This window comes from Adiantum capillus-veneris, chromosome 18 (genome assembly GCF_014529385.1).
Source record: "Adiantum capillus-veneris isolate H3 chromosome 18, ASM1452938v2, whole genome shotgun sequence".
Classification (NCBI taxonomy): Eukaryota; Viridiplantae; Streptophyta; class Polypodiopsida; order Polypodiales; family Pteridaceae; genus Adiantum; species Adiantum capillus-veneris.
Window position 1 is genome coordinate 115151300 of NC_140948.1, and position 15228 is coordinate 115166527.

At 43.7% G+C, this 15228-nt stretch overlaps 1 protein-coding gene across 1 annotated transcript; it reads right to left on the reverse strand.

Annotated features, from left to right (window-relative positions):
* Nucleotides 1-3299: 3299 nt before the first annotated feature.
* LOC147436247 (pentatricopeptide repeat-containing protein At2g39620-like) lies at nucleotides 3300-8557 on the reverse strand. The gene has a single exon (XM_086489170.1). The coding sequence runs from the start codon at nucleotides 8320-8322 to the stop codon at nucleotides 5677-5679; it is 2646 nt and encodes an 881-aa protein (XP_086345296.1). The 5' UTR covers nucleotides 8323-8557; the 3' UTR covers nucleotides 3300-5676.
* Nucleotides 8558-15228: the final 6671 nt, after the last annotated feature.

The following is a 15228-nucleotide window of genomic DNA, read 5'->3' on the forward strand; positions in this document are numbered from 1 at the left end:
GATTTCAGCCAGTAGCATTTTCACATTTCAGCCCCTCTCGTCGTCGTCGTCGTCCTCATCGTCGTCGACATCCTCGGCAAGTCCAAGCATTGTAGAGATTTGTAGTAGACCACTCTCGCCATAGAGAGTGGAGCCTTTGGGGGAGGGTTTTGACAACATTCTGGTGTCATATTCTTCTCTCTCTATCTCTCAGTCTCAGCACCTTCATTCACAGTGTTTATCCACTTTGTTTGTGATCATTTGCACTTTCTCTCTCTAAAGAAATGGAAGGCTCTCCCTTCCGTAAGTAAAAGGAACCTTGAGCACAGTTCGGAGCACTCACCTTGAGCAAAGTTCAACATTCACTTCCACTGCACCTTACATTGGTATCAGAGCTTTAGCAGTGTTCTGTATCACTCAAGGAAAGAACCACAAGAACCACATAATTTTTTTTTTGCTTATTGAGGTCGCACGAACCCAAGTTCACTTGGACGTGTCGATTCCTAATCGTATTTTTGAAGAGTGACAGGAAACCCAAGAAAGAAGGGCTTATCCAGCCTCCCCTTGTGCCTCTTTTCACTCATTGAGAGCGGAACGTGCACTTAGCGGCCGGCCAATCGACGTGAGGTGGGAAAAAGCAACCTTGGTTTGAGTACAAGGCCTCCAAGGGGGAAAAGAGCAAAAATCGGGTGAAGAGAAGATCCTTCTCGAACACAGATTGCAAGCGAAAGAAGAACCTCAAGAACCTCAAGACCCTCAAGAACTCAAGACCCTCAAGAACCCCAAGAACTCAAGACCCTCAAAACCCCCAAGAACCCAAGACCCACAAGAATCCAAGTTTCTCGTGAACTTAAGAACCAAAGATCACAGTGCACGGTCATCACCCGAAGAAAAATGAATACTTCGCATGGAAGTGATGGGCATGAAAGTAGTGAAGAAGAATTTCCTCACCATGGAGGTTTTCTTGACCCTCCTCTTTCACCATCTACGCTAGGGATTCCACCAAAGCCTATGGAGGCTTTGGTGGAATCAATGATGGACTTGATGGCACGACAAGAAGCAACTCGCATTGCCTTGGACTGCGAGCACAATGAACAAAAAGAAAGAAAAGCAAACAGAAAGGTGGCTATTGAGCGTGAGCGTGAGCAAACGCGCAAGCATGACGAGCGGCCTTAGAGGCCGATCGTGAGGTTCAGATGGACCTCCGCACTCAAGAATTGGTTCGACAAGCTCTTGCCTCGAAGTCCGAACCAGCCAAAGATATTGGTAGTTCCTCAAGTGGTGCAAGCCGAGATTCGCACTTCAACAACCCAATCACGGAGAAGATCGAGTTCAGTAAGTATGATGGTAAGATGGATGCTATGGTTATTCATTCTTGGTTGCATCAATTTAATGCTTATTTTGCGACAACTAAGAAGATAGGAAATAGCAAGGTTTTGATGGCAGCTATGTACCTTGCTGGTGATGCCATCAATTGGTACCATGCATGGCAAGAGGCACAGTTAGCCACACACCTAGAGGAAGCCGATGAATTCACGCCCCTTTCCTTCAATTGGGCTTTCCAAGACAAGCTCAAGGCGCGGTTTATGCCACCTCAGTATCTCGCACGATTGAAGGACGATTGGCGCGGTCTCAAGCAAAATAGTATGCAGTTATGTCTTTCTCTAATCGTGTTTTACAGCTCGGCACTCAATTACGCAAATCAGATACGGAGCGCAAGGAGGTATTCCTTTATGGATTGGACGAGTATATCAAGTATGATGTCGAGATGCTCGATCCAATCGATCTCAACAATGCGGTAGCGATTGCTCTCGCACAGGAGATGAAGCACAAGAAGGGAAAGCCTAAGAAAAACAAGACTTCCACAAGTACCTCTCAGACCTCTCAGAACCCTCAAAATGGTAAGAACGATAACTCTTCTAACCAATCTTCCAATAGTCTCTCAGAAAAAAACTCTCAAAATGAACCTAAGGGTAAAGCTAACACAATTGCTAAACCTAAGCTCACTCTAGATGAAAAGGTAGCACAAGGAATTTTAGGAGGATACATCACGTCGGAAGAGAAAAGCACTTATTCTAAGGAAGATCGTTGTTTTCATTGTCACATTAAGGGTTACATAAAAAGAACGCGTCCTAAGCTTGACTCTAATGAATCTAAAGAATCCACAGAACCTACTTCCTTTGTCAATGCAATCAATGACAACACGAGTGTGTCCCAAGTTTCGCATGACCCTCCCATTGATGAGTTTCTCATTAAATGTTATGGTCATATGACGGGACAGTGTTTTGTCATATTGTTTAACCCAGGCGGTATGCATGATGTGATTAGTCCCTCTCTTGTTGAGTTAGCCCGTCTAGAGGTTAGTCATAAATCTCCTCTTGAGATCTCTAGCTTCGCTCCCGGTATGGATACTCTCATCACGAAGGAGAGCTTTGATGTGTTGTTTACAGTTCAACAAGCTGCTTTTCGTAGAAAATTTTTAGTCTTTCCTCTTTCCGGATGTGATATGATTTTGGGCATTCCATGGTTTCGTGAGCATAACCCTCTCATTGATTGGGCGGAAAATACGTTCACTTTCAATGCAAAAAGTGACTCTCCCATTGTTATTCGTGGAGAGCGAGTTGTTCATTCTCCATCTCTCATTTCTAATGTGCAGGCGAAGATTGAACGGATTCAGGAGAAGGAGACTCTCGATCTCATCTTCTCCAAAACATGACACACAGGATTTGCATGATGATAAGCATGATGAATTAAATAATAATGATACGCATGATGATTTGGATGACAATGACAAGCATGATGATTTCCATGATCAAGATGTGATCACTCACAAGCATGATGATTTGTATGATTAGGACGTGATTGTTCACAAGGATGATGGTTTAGTTGATGCTTTTTCTAGCGAAACTAACTTCGTTGCAGATTCGATCGATCAAAGAATCGATTTTGGCTCTCGAGTCGAGGTCCACAGAACCACCACAAGAAGATTCGATCAACCACGAAGAACCGATTTTGCCTCTCAAGCCTAGGTCCAAAGAACCCTCACAGGAAGTATTATGTGTTTGCATGATTAGTCAGCACGCATTATAAGAGTGTTTCATTTGTGATCGTTTCCTGTATTTTAGTCAACGTCTTTATGTGATCCCTTTTCATAAGCATGACATATTGTAAATTGAGCACGATTCACTCATGAATGAGCACGGATGTATGCGGATTTCTCATGAAAAGCTGAAAAGTATGCATTCAAGGAATTCACATTCCATGTCTCTTCCTTGGCATGACACAATCGTAGAAAGAGCACAAGAAAGATTGAGCATCAAGCATGGGCATTTTCTTTGTGTTTTGCCTCAGTTGATTCGTTTAGATAAAAAAGTAAAGATTCGACCCCATTGTTTGCGTGTGTTTTATGGACGGTTTGGCACTCCGTATATATGTTCATCTGCATTGCATGCACAGTTTTTTCGAAGGAATAGTATTTTTCCAATCACTTTACATGGAATAAGTATGTTCATGTTTTTGTGTTGGAAGTGGTTTCAAAAATTTTCAACCTCGGAGATTCTTGAAGAAGGTAGACGCATGACTATAGACGAAGTTGAAACCTTGAAGGAGCCACAGATGACTTTGTGTCGCTTTCCGCACGGTCCAAAGAAGCAAGCGTTGCAGATCTTTATGAAGTTCAAGTATCGCATGACCCACGCATCCTAGTGGGGCGGCGAAGAATCCTTTCTAAGATTCCAAACGTGGTTGGCAATCTCCCTCGACGTCATACAGCTCGATATCAGTACCTCACTTTGAAAAGAAGGAGATGTCACGTGACACATCCAACCCTATGTGTCAGTGAACAAGCTACAACATGACGAAAGTTCAGTCAGTCAAGTCGGTCTAGAATAGGAAGTGATCTAGCACTTTTGTGAGTCTGTTCGCAGACCATGCATGGCTAGACACTTAGAGTAGATGGATATCCTCTGGTTGCACACAGCAAGATCATCAACATTCCCATCAAAATTCATCAGGGAAATTTTCCAGAGCATAGACTTATTTTCCCTATTTTTGACATTTTTCACTTATTATTTTTAAGTGACTTTTGTTGGGAACTAGGGAGAGCAATTTTGCTAAGATAATATATAAGCAAACCAGAGTTAGCACTTTCTGGCAGAAGAAGCAGCAGGAGCACACGCTCAACAGGCAACTTCTCAACAAAACCCCCAAGAGACTAGCGTTTTTGCATCAAAGCAGAAGGCTGGCGTTTCTGGACCAGATCAGCCAACGTTTTTACATTGGCAACAGCTTGGCGACAACAAGAAGCAGAAGACTCCCAGCGTTAGCAAATTACCTACAACTAGACCATTTTCAGTCCTAGCGTTTTTGCATTTGTCAAGCATTTCAACATTTTGCAGATCTACCGCGACGGAACCAACACAAGCACCAGCATTTTCAATTTTCAGCACTTAGACATCGCAGAACAAGTCCCGAACCTCGCAGATCTCACCTTCTCGCAACAGATCCTCGCCGCATGGTCAGATCCCGCGAAGTTTGCAGATTCAGTCCGAAAAACACAAATTTCAACATATGCGTTTTCAACGCGTCGTCATCGCATCGTCGCCATTGACATCGTCACGACATAGACTCAAAATTCAACAGATAAAGATTTGCAGATTTCAACCAGTAGCGTTTTCACATTTCGGCCCGTCTCGTCATCGTCAACATCGTCGGCAAGTCCAAGCATTGCAGAGATTTGTGCAATCATAAGTAGGCCGCTCTCGCCATAGAGAGTGGGGCCTTTGGAGAGGGTTTTGACAACATTCTGGTGTCATATTCTTCTCTCTCTATCTCTCAGTCTCAGCACCTTCATTCACAGTGTTTATCCACTTTGTTTGTGATCATTTAGACTTTCTCACTAAAGGAACGGAAGGCTCTCCCATCCGTAAGCAAGAGGAACCTTGAGCATAGTTCGGAGCACTCATCTTTAGCAAAGTTCAACATTCACTTCCGCTGCACCTTACAATGCTTGGCTAATCCTTAACAGATGAAAATCCCTTGATATGAATATTTGGTTGTTTATATACATCCTCTATTGAGGGGGTATGTTAATTGTTACTGATGAAACCTGTTTTCTTCCCTGCTAGGTTGCTACCACCGTTTGTGTGTATGTGTGTCAAAGGGATCAATGGAGTAGCTTATGATGCTGATGCATCTAGTCCCCAAATATACATACTCTTTTGAGGAACAACTCCATTGTTGAAAAGAACACTAATGTTTTCCCAATAAGATGGCAATTTCTAGGTCTCAGAGCATCTCATCAATTCAACCTTTTTGGCATCTCCATTCCAGCACTTCTATAGATTTCAGCCATAAGCCCACAAGGTGCAGCACCACCTTGTAATCTCAGCTATAGAGGTGGGACCATGAATTACATATGGCATGCACGGATAGTGAGTAGAGCACACCACCGGTGCACAGAGCCAAGGGGTGGAGTCCAAAGGATGGCCAGATGGCCACACGGGCTGTCATGGGGCCTTGGACAGCCGTACAGGTGTGTAGCCCCGCACACCGTCGACTTGGGCATCCTTGGCCAATGGCCAAGTGTGAATAGGCCAAGATCAAACTTTATAAATGGATAACGGGACTCTTATGGTTGGGTGGACAGTTCATGGCAGTGCTCCTTTTCAGAGAGCTCATGATGAGAGGCTACGATGTCTACATTAACACACCGCCATCTACTTTTATCGCTTGTTCAAAGGCCCATCTCCCTACATTTACATCCCCCCATTTCTGACAAGCATTCAACACGGTTGACCAAGGGGCAGCGGAGCAATCAAATGATGGTGTCTTTTGAACTACTGCTACTGCTTTATCAAGCAGCCCCACACGCCCCAAAAAATCAATGAGGCACACAAAGTGCTCGCCATTAGGCCTGATGCCATATTTTCCATTCATGTTCATAAAGCATGACTGGGCCTCATCTAAAAGACCTACAATGCAATAGGCTTTCAATACATACACTAAAGTCACTGCATCTGGAGAGAGGCCGGCCTGCTGCATCTGGTCAAAGCATCTTAGAGCTTGCTCGCCTTTCCCTTGTTGAACAAATCCTCCAATTACTGAATTCCAGGAGACAAGGTTATGCGTACGAAGCTCCTTAAGAACTTGCTGCGCTTTCTCAAGGTCGCCAGATTTGGCATACAAGTCCACAAGAGCAACACTGAGTGCAGGACTATCTCTGAGCAATCCCTGCCTAGCAATTTCATCATGAATATGTCCCCCCTTATCAGAAGCTCCTACACATGCACATGCCTTCAAAATGGATGAAAAAGTCACCGAGTCCGGCGAGAGTCCAACGTCTTGCATCTGCTCATAACAACTCAGTGCCTCCTCCACCTGTCCTTGTTCAACATATCCTGCTATCAGCACATTCCAAGAGACAGAATCCTGATCAGGAAGTGCTTTAAGGGCTCGGTGTGCTTTTGTAAGAGCACCACACTTGGCATACATATTCACTACTGCATTGCCAAGCACAATGTTGGTGGAAAGTAACCCCATTCTAATTATCTCATCATGAATTTGTTCACCCTTGTGTACGGCACCAATGCTGCCACAGGCTTTCAAAATGCCTAGATACGTCACTCCATCTGGTAAAATTCCTTTGTGCCGCATGCATTCGAAGCAATCCAACGCCTGTTCAGCTTGCCCTTGTTGCGCATACCCAGAGATAAGTGCATTCCAAGATACTACATTCTGAACAGGAAGTCCTTCAAGCACACGACGTGCTTTTTCAAGAGCATCACACTTGGCATACATATCTACCACTGCATTGCCAAGCATAACATTGTCACTCATCAATCCCTGTCTAGCGACTTCATCATGAATTTCTTGGCCCTTATCAATAGCTCCTATGAAGGCAACGGCCTTTAAAATGCATATGAAGGTTACAACATTTGGAGAAACACCCTCACCCCGCATCCTCTCAAAACACTCCAATGCTTGCTCACCCTGGCCCTGTTGGGCATAACCTGCAATTAAGGTGGACCAAGTGACAACGTCTCGTGCAGGAAGCTCCTCAAGCACATGTTGTGCTTTGAGTAATGCACCACACTTGACGTACATGTCAGCTAGAGCATTGCCAAGCACTACATTGTCTACAAGTAAAGCCTGTTTGGCTATGTCATCATGAACTTTCTCCCCCTTGTCAATTGCTCTCATACTACCACAAGCTTTCAAGATGCAAGCATACGTCATGGGATCTGGTGAGAGTCCATCACGCCGCATTTGTTCAAAACACTCCCATGCTTGTTCACCTTGGCCCACCTCAGCATACCCTGCGATGAGAACAGACCAAGAGACAACATCTCGATTAGGAAGCTCTCTAAGCACTCTCTCTGCTTTCGCAAAAGAGCCACACTTTGCATACATGTCTACCAAGGCATTGCCAAGCACTAAATCAGTTTCTAGAAACCCCTGCCTAGCAATATCATCATAAATCTGTTCCCCCTTGTCACATTCTTTTGTGCTAGCACATGCTTTCAGGATGCACGTCAAGGTCACAGCATCCGGGGAGACGCCCTCATGCTGCATGTGATCATAGCAGAGCAATGCTTGTTCACATTGGCCCCATTCAGCATATCCAGCAATCATTGTAGACCAAGATACGACATCCCGAACAGGAAGCTCGTCGAGCACTGAATGTGCTTTCACAAGATCACCACACTTGACATACATATCCACCAAAGAGTTTCCAAGAACAATATCATGTTCCAACAATCGTCGCTTGGAAATGGCATTGTGAACCTGTTGGCCCTTGTCAATGGCTCTCAGGTTGCCACAAGCTTTCAAGATGCAAGTGAAGGTTGCCGCGTTCGGAGATGGTCCCTCCTTCCGCATGAGTGTAAAGCAATCTAGGGCATCCTGGCCCTGCCCGTTCCTGGCATATCCTCCTATAAGGTCGGTCCAAGAGAAGACATCACTGCTTGGATGCATGTCTAGCAATTCCTTTGCTTTTGCAAGCTGCCCACATTTTGCATACATTGTAACGAGAGCATCAGAGCAGTGTTTAAGGAGACCCCTTGCGAGAATGCGGTTATGAAGGCAGGTGCCTCTGGACAGATCCTTCTTCTTGGCACAGGCTCTCAATGAGCTAACAAAGGCATGTCCCTCAGACAGGAGTGCTGGGTCATGCCCAAAATCACAAAGGTGAGCTTGTGACGACAGAGAGGAGAAGCTATCAATCCAAACAGCTTCTTTGGAAAACTTGTGTATGAAAACATCACTGTCCCACCATTGACAAGAATCCCTGTAGTGCTCCTTCCATGAGAACATGAGGGAGGAGAGAGGGTGACCTTTGGCCATTTCCTCTCAGGCATTATAGCGGTCATCCTGTCTGCCGATTCAAACTACGACCATCTGTTAATTACTGTTGTGGGTTCATCGATCAGCCTCAGAATTATTTGTGTCAGGTGGGATCAATGGTCGCTATTAATTGGGGGCGGCGGGTTTGGTTTTGCGCCGTCCGATGGCAAATTAATCCCCAAGTGATCGTCATGTGATCACAATCGAAGTGAACCCGAAGGAAACTCAATGTGAATATCAAGTGATGGCTAAGTGATCCCCGTGTGATTCGCAATTGAGATGTGATCACCCTATGAACCTACCTATTCCAAAGTGATCACCATGTGACCCCAACCATTCTAAAGTGATCTCAAAGTGATCACTGTGTGACCCCAACCATTCCAAAGTGATCAGTAAGTGAACAACCTATGATCCGCACCCATGGGATGATCGGGTAGGCCACAAGTCTTGCTTAGTACCTACCATGGTTCAATTCTTAAAGGAGGCGTTCAATGTCCCATCTTTTTGAGCCCTCCAATCTCCTCAAGATTCATGCATGCAGCCCCCATCGTTGATCCAGTGCTTCCCCTCATTTAATAGCCCGTGGGCTTTAGTGTCGTGAGATATCAAAGAACGAGAGAGAGAGAGAGAGAGAGAGAGAGAGGGGGGGGGGGGGAGGGATGAAGGGAGACGTGTGTCTGTCTAGGGCTTGTGTGTGCCCTAACATATTTAAGCTTATCAAGAGGGTTTTCTTAAATACATTGTGTAATGCATGTAACATTTAATCTAAATTTATAACAAAAGGACATTGAAAATGTCATTTTTTGGTACAAACTCGTGTTGATTATGTTAGCGATCTATGGTTACCAAATGCAAAGTGGTTGTAAATGTTAAATTTAGATGCTTTAGATTAGAGATCGATATAGTTTATGTTGGAATTAGGGTTGCAGAGAAACGCACACAGCTTGGAGAAGACGAAGGAAGCTCAACGCACACAACTAAGAGTATGTTACTTAGTGTGCAATGGAAAGATAGATAGCCCAAGAGTGATGGACGTATATACAATGCACGGGGAAAAAACCTCCTAAAGAGGGAAAAAATGCCCCGGCAGTCCTAGTGTGTTCACACACATCACTACCACATGTATATGGTAACAAATCCCCCCTAGAGTGATGCGGTGAACGAGAGCTAGCACATGAGTAAAGGGAAGTGCCATGCCCTGAGGACATGATCAGTCCACAAAGGGGAGTAAGCCCAAAGCTTTGCAGAAAGCTTCGAGCTTCTCACGAGACAATGCCTTTGTGAAAAGATCTACAAGGTTGTCTTGTGTTGGCACATAAGCCAAGCTGATCTCTTTGCTGAGAGCCTCTCCCTCACATAGTGGTAATGCACCTCAATGTGCTTTGTGCGAGCATGAAAAACTGGGTTCCTCACAATTGCCAATGCGCTCTGACTGTCAGTGTAGATGGTATTGGCAGTGTCCTGTCCAACACCCAAATCAGCCATAAGGCGTCTGAGCCATACACACTCAACCGTAGCTGTGAAGACTGCCATGTACTCAGTCTCACAACTAGAAGTGGTCATAGTAGGTTGCTTCTTGCTCAACAATGATATACATGAACTGCCAAGCATGAAACAAAAACCACTTGTGGACACTCGCGTGTCAAAACAACCAACCCAATCTGAGTCCGAAAAAGCATGCAAGTCTGGCGGCAATGATCCCCCCTTGGGATAAAACAAGCCAAGATGTAAAGTGTCACTAAGGTAGCGTAAAATCCTCTTGACAGCTTGCCAATGCTTAGATCTCCTGACTTGTGAGACTGCAAACTGAATATCCAGCCTCGTGTTGCATAGATAAATGAGGCATCCAACAACAGTTTGGTAAAGAGTGACATCTGCAGGATCACCAGCATCATGAAGACTCAATTTTAAACATGTTTCCATGGGAGTGGCAATAGGTTTGCAATCCTCAAGTCCGAGTAGCATTCAAATCAGTCTTAAATTCAGCAATATGTCTCTCATTTGGTACAGTGATCAGCAAATCATCTACATAAAGAACCACAATGAGAAGTACATCACTCTCACGCTTTACATACAATGTGCTTTCTGTTGGACTGTTATGAAAGCCTCGTTTGACCAAATGAGTGTCAGCTTTCTCATACGAATCACGAGGAGATTGCTTCAACCCATACGAAGCCTTCTTACATTTGCACACTTTGTCCTCTTGTCCTTTCTTGACAAAACCGCGAGGCTGCATTACATAAACTTCCTCAAATATGTCACCATTCAAGAAAGCAGTAACTATCTCTGATTGATGTACATCCCAACCAAAATGAGCTGCCAATGCACATAGAAAACGCACAGTAGTCATACGACAAGTGGGAGCAAAAGTCTCTTTATAATCTATGTCTTTTTGTTGTGCATAACCCTTTGCAGCAAGTCGAGCCTTATGGCGATCGATCTCATCATCCGGCTTGCGTTTCAACTCGTAAACCTACTTCGTACCAATGGCCTTTTTGCCAAGAGGCAAATCACATAAAGTCCATGTGTCATTTTCTATAAGTGCATCATATTCTGATTGCATGGTAGCCATCCAATTTTCTGAATTATGTGCTTCATCAAAAGACAGAGGTTCCTCAACATCATGTAAGCTAGACACAGCCAAAGCATAACAATCTGATGCATAAGATGCATGGCTAGAGCGTGAATGAGTACAACAAGACAAAGGTGCATCCATTTACTGTCACGCAATGTATGCACCAGCCATTTTGGCATTTCTCTAGCCTACTCATTTTTAGCCCTTTCCTCATCAAGTACATCATGTACATCTGCATTAGTAATAGGCTGATCTATAACATTTTCGAAAATCCTTATACGTTGTACATTTGCCTCATTGGAATTTACATTCAAACTTCCACCACTGAAAAGAGGCAACAAAGTGTCATAAATGTCCTGTGAGCTTACATTACTGTCTCTAGTACATGATAGCAAGGGCTGAACAGAATCTTCCACAAACACTATATCCCATGAAACCAAAAGATGTTTTTTTTTGCAGATGATACAACATGTAACCTTTGCTTTCAGAACTATAAGCAAAAAAAATACATTTGATAGCCTTATCATCCAATTTTCTGCGCTGTGTTTGTGGCACCAAAGCATATGCCAAACAGCCAAAAACATGCATGTGCTCAATAGAAGGCTTTCTATCATGCCATGCTTCATATGGAGTAATAGAACTGCAAAGCTTTAGTAGGACACCTATAAAGTACATAAGTGGCACACATGATGGCCTCGAGCCAAAAAGAATGCAGCAAAGCTTGATTTTTGACCATACATCGTGCCATTTTCTTAAGTGACCTGTTTTTCCTCTCAGCAACAGCATTTTGCTGAGGTGTATAAGGCATTGTACATTGGTGTTTTATCCCACAACTAGCTAGAAATGCATTAAATTCATGAGACATATACTCCCCCCTTCGATCGGAACGGAGAGTGCCCATAGTACATTTTGAGACATTTTCAGCCATAGCCGAAAATTGTTTGAAGCACATAAAAACTTCGGACTTTGCTTTAAGCGGAAATACCCATGCATGCCTGGGGTAATCATCAATGAAAGTCACAAAGTAAAGGTAATTGCCCAATGAAGGAGTTTGCATGGGCCCACAAACATCACTATGCACAAGCTGCAACCTGCATGTGGCCATCCTTTGGAGACTTCGAATGCTGCATCTTACCCAAAACACAACCTTCACAAACATGTTCAGGTGCTTCAAGAGGCGGCAAAGAAGAAACCATATCATATTTCTACAAACGCAGCAAACTGGCAAAATTCAGATGCCCAAAACGTGCATGCCACAGTTTTGCATTTGAAACAGACCTTGAATCTACAACTGCATTTGCAAAATTTTGTCCACACGTCGCATACAAAGTGAGCTTATATAGCCCATGGCACAAAAGGCCAGATGCAACAATTTCATCACCAAAACTGAGATCATGAACTGCACATCTGTCATCCACAAATTTGACTACAAGTCCAAGTCTATCAAGTGCAGATACAGACAAAAGATTCTTCTTGATCCCAGGTACATAAACTGCATCAACAAGTGTGAAAGAACTGCCATTTGCAAAAGTAAGCACAATCTTTCCAACCCCCTGAACCGGATAAGAGGCATTGTTCGCACAAGTGACTGAATTCCCATGAGGGAAAGACTCAAGAGAGGTGAATAATTCACAATGTGAGGTAATGTGCTTTGTAGCAGCACTGTCAAAATACCACACATGTGAATCTGCAACAACCGACATGCATGCATCATGAATAGCAGGATAGTAGGTGCACTCTGCACAAAAAGCCCATTCTGCATCAACATCAGCATCACATTCTCCTTTCACAGAAGACTCAACAATGGTTGCATTTGTAGTGGAACCAACATTTTCAGTGGAACCACCCTCTTTCTTCGAACAGCAGGATAATAAGTGCACTCTGCACTAAAATCCGATTCTGCATCAACATCAGCATCACATTCTCCTTTCATAGAAGACTCAACAATGGCTGCATTTGTAGTGGAACCAGCATTTGCAGTGGAACCACCCTCTTTCTTCTTAGCCTCTTTGGCCTTCAACTTAGGACACTGCTTGATCAAGTGATCATTAGCTTTATAATAATGGCATCGCATCTTCTTTTTTCCCTTATCACCAGAATTTTCAGACGGATTGCTACCAACAGAAGCATTAGGAACAGAAGTTTTGCCGCTCACAGCAGAACCATAAGAAGTGGTTGCATTATTGTCACCACCCTTTCTTTGAGAATCAATAAAAGCCTGTTCAACTGCACGCTGCCTAGTCTTGTTTTTTCTGGAAAGTGACTCTTGCAACAGCAATGTGCATAATGCATCAAACTTGACAACTTCAGAATTTCCTTGGGTCATAAGCCTCTAAGTAACAAAAGTCTGGTAAGAATCTGGTAAGGCATCAAGAACAATCTGCACAAGGAAACTATCTGAAATGACTTCACCTGCAGAAATAAGTTGCTCATTGATATCCTTGACACCAGCAAGGAAAGTGTCCATATCATCTTCCTCATGCATAATCTTTGATTCTATCTTTTTACGCAGCAAAGCAATTTTAGCCTCATTGCGACTTGCATAAAGACCTGCTAGAATATCCCAAGCTTGTTTTGCAGATTTTGCTGAATAAATGTGAGGAGTAATGGTGCAATTTACAGACAACGCAATCAACGCATGAGCTTGTGCATCCTTTACATCCCAACGAGCTTGTTTTACCAGAGGCAAAACAACTCTAATAGCAGTAATCCCTGCAGCAAGACCTGCAACATCCTCAACATCGCCTTTATCCTCAGAACCAGGACGTACATCAATGCCCTGCACAATATTCTAGACGCCCTTTGACACAAGAACATGTTGCATCATGTAAGCCCACATAGGGTAATTGTCCCCATCCAATCTGTCCTCAAACAACAAACATCTTGAACACATCTGTGTTGTTGTCAGCCATGGAAATTGCCTGCACTTTATGTGAAAACTCTCCAAAATGAGGAGAAACTGAGTGAGACCAGTATGTGCTATATAGCACAACCCCCAGCAGACTGTATGGGACATGTTATGCAGTAATTAGCGCTGACAAAAATTCTACAAAAAATGACAAAATTGCATGTGCAGACCGAGCCTGAATCAGAAATATGAACAATCCCCGCACACCTTGGTCTAGAGGTGCACAGAGTTCAGGACCACCGAATTATATTTTGGTCTTTATTGGTCAATGCCTATATTCATGGGTGTGCCATAAGTACACATCCACTTCTGCATGATAATGCATGTAGATTGCGGACAAACCCTAACACTCTAACCTAAAACTGCTATCGGCCAAACTAGGTTGGTTTAATTTGTTGATCGTCAAAGACTATTTAAAGCCGCAAATACTAAGTAGATTTAGAGCAGTCAAACCCTAAGCCAATTTAGAACAACCAAACCAAACATCGCCAAATTGTTAGTGGCCAAATCAAAATCCACTAGTCCTTTAGAGTTTCTACGTTGGCATAGTGTAACTACCTCACATTCTCTACTATCTAGCCTTGCCCGATCCCCGCACACCTCAGTCTAGAGGTGCACAAAGATCAGGACCACTGGGTTATATTATCGTCTTTATTGGTCAATGCTTATATTTGTGGGTGACATAAGTATACACCCACATCTACATGACAATGCATGTAGAGGACAAGCCCTAACACTCTACGCGGCTTTACACCGCCAACCCTAAGCGTCTTTACACGATCAACCCTAAGCAGATTTAAATGGCCAAACCATAAGCTAGTAACTCCAAGTAGTTAGATCTAAGCAGACTGGAATGGTCGAACTGAAGAGAACCTAAGTTGGTTTAGGGTGTCTTTACACGACCATCCCTAAGCGCCTTTATAAGGTCAACTCCTAGCGGCCAAACTAAAAGCTGCTAACCCTCAGAAACTAGGCCTGAGCGAACTAAAATAGCCCAACCAAGAAGAACTAAAACGATAAGCCGTTTACCCTAAGCGGCTAACCCTAAGAAAATGATTGAAATGGCTAAACTAATGCAACACTAAGCCAATTTAGAGCGGCCAAACAAAAAGCCGCTAACCTTGAGTGGCTAGCCCTAAACGGACTGAAACTACCAAACTAAGAAGAACTAAAACCATAAGCTGCTATCCCTAAGCGGCTAGCCCTAAGGAGATTGAAATGGCTAAACTAGTGCGATCCTAAGCCAATTTAGAGCGGATAAGCTTAAGCGACCAATCCTAAGCAGCCAAACACGACCAACCCTAAGCGACTAAATACGGCCAACTATTAGCACATAATTTAATAACGGCTAGTCCTAAGCGGACTGAAATGGATTGAATCAATTTAGATCAACCAACCCTAATTGCCTTTACAGGATCAACCC

Bases quoted from the DNA above. Each gene is read 5' to 3' on its own strand.
- LOC147436247 (XM_086489170.1), bottom strand. From the start codon at position 8,322: ATGGCCAAAGGTCACCCTCTCTCCTCCCTCATGTTCTCATGGAAGGAG.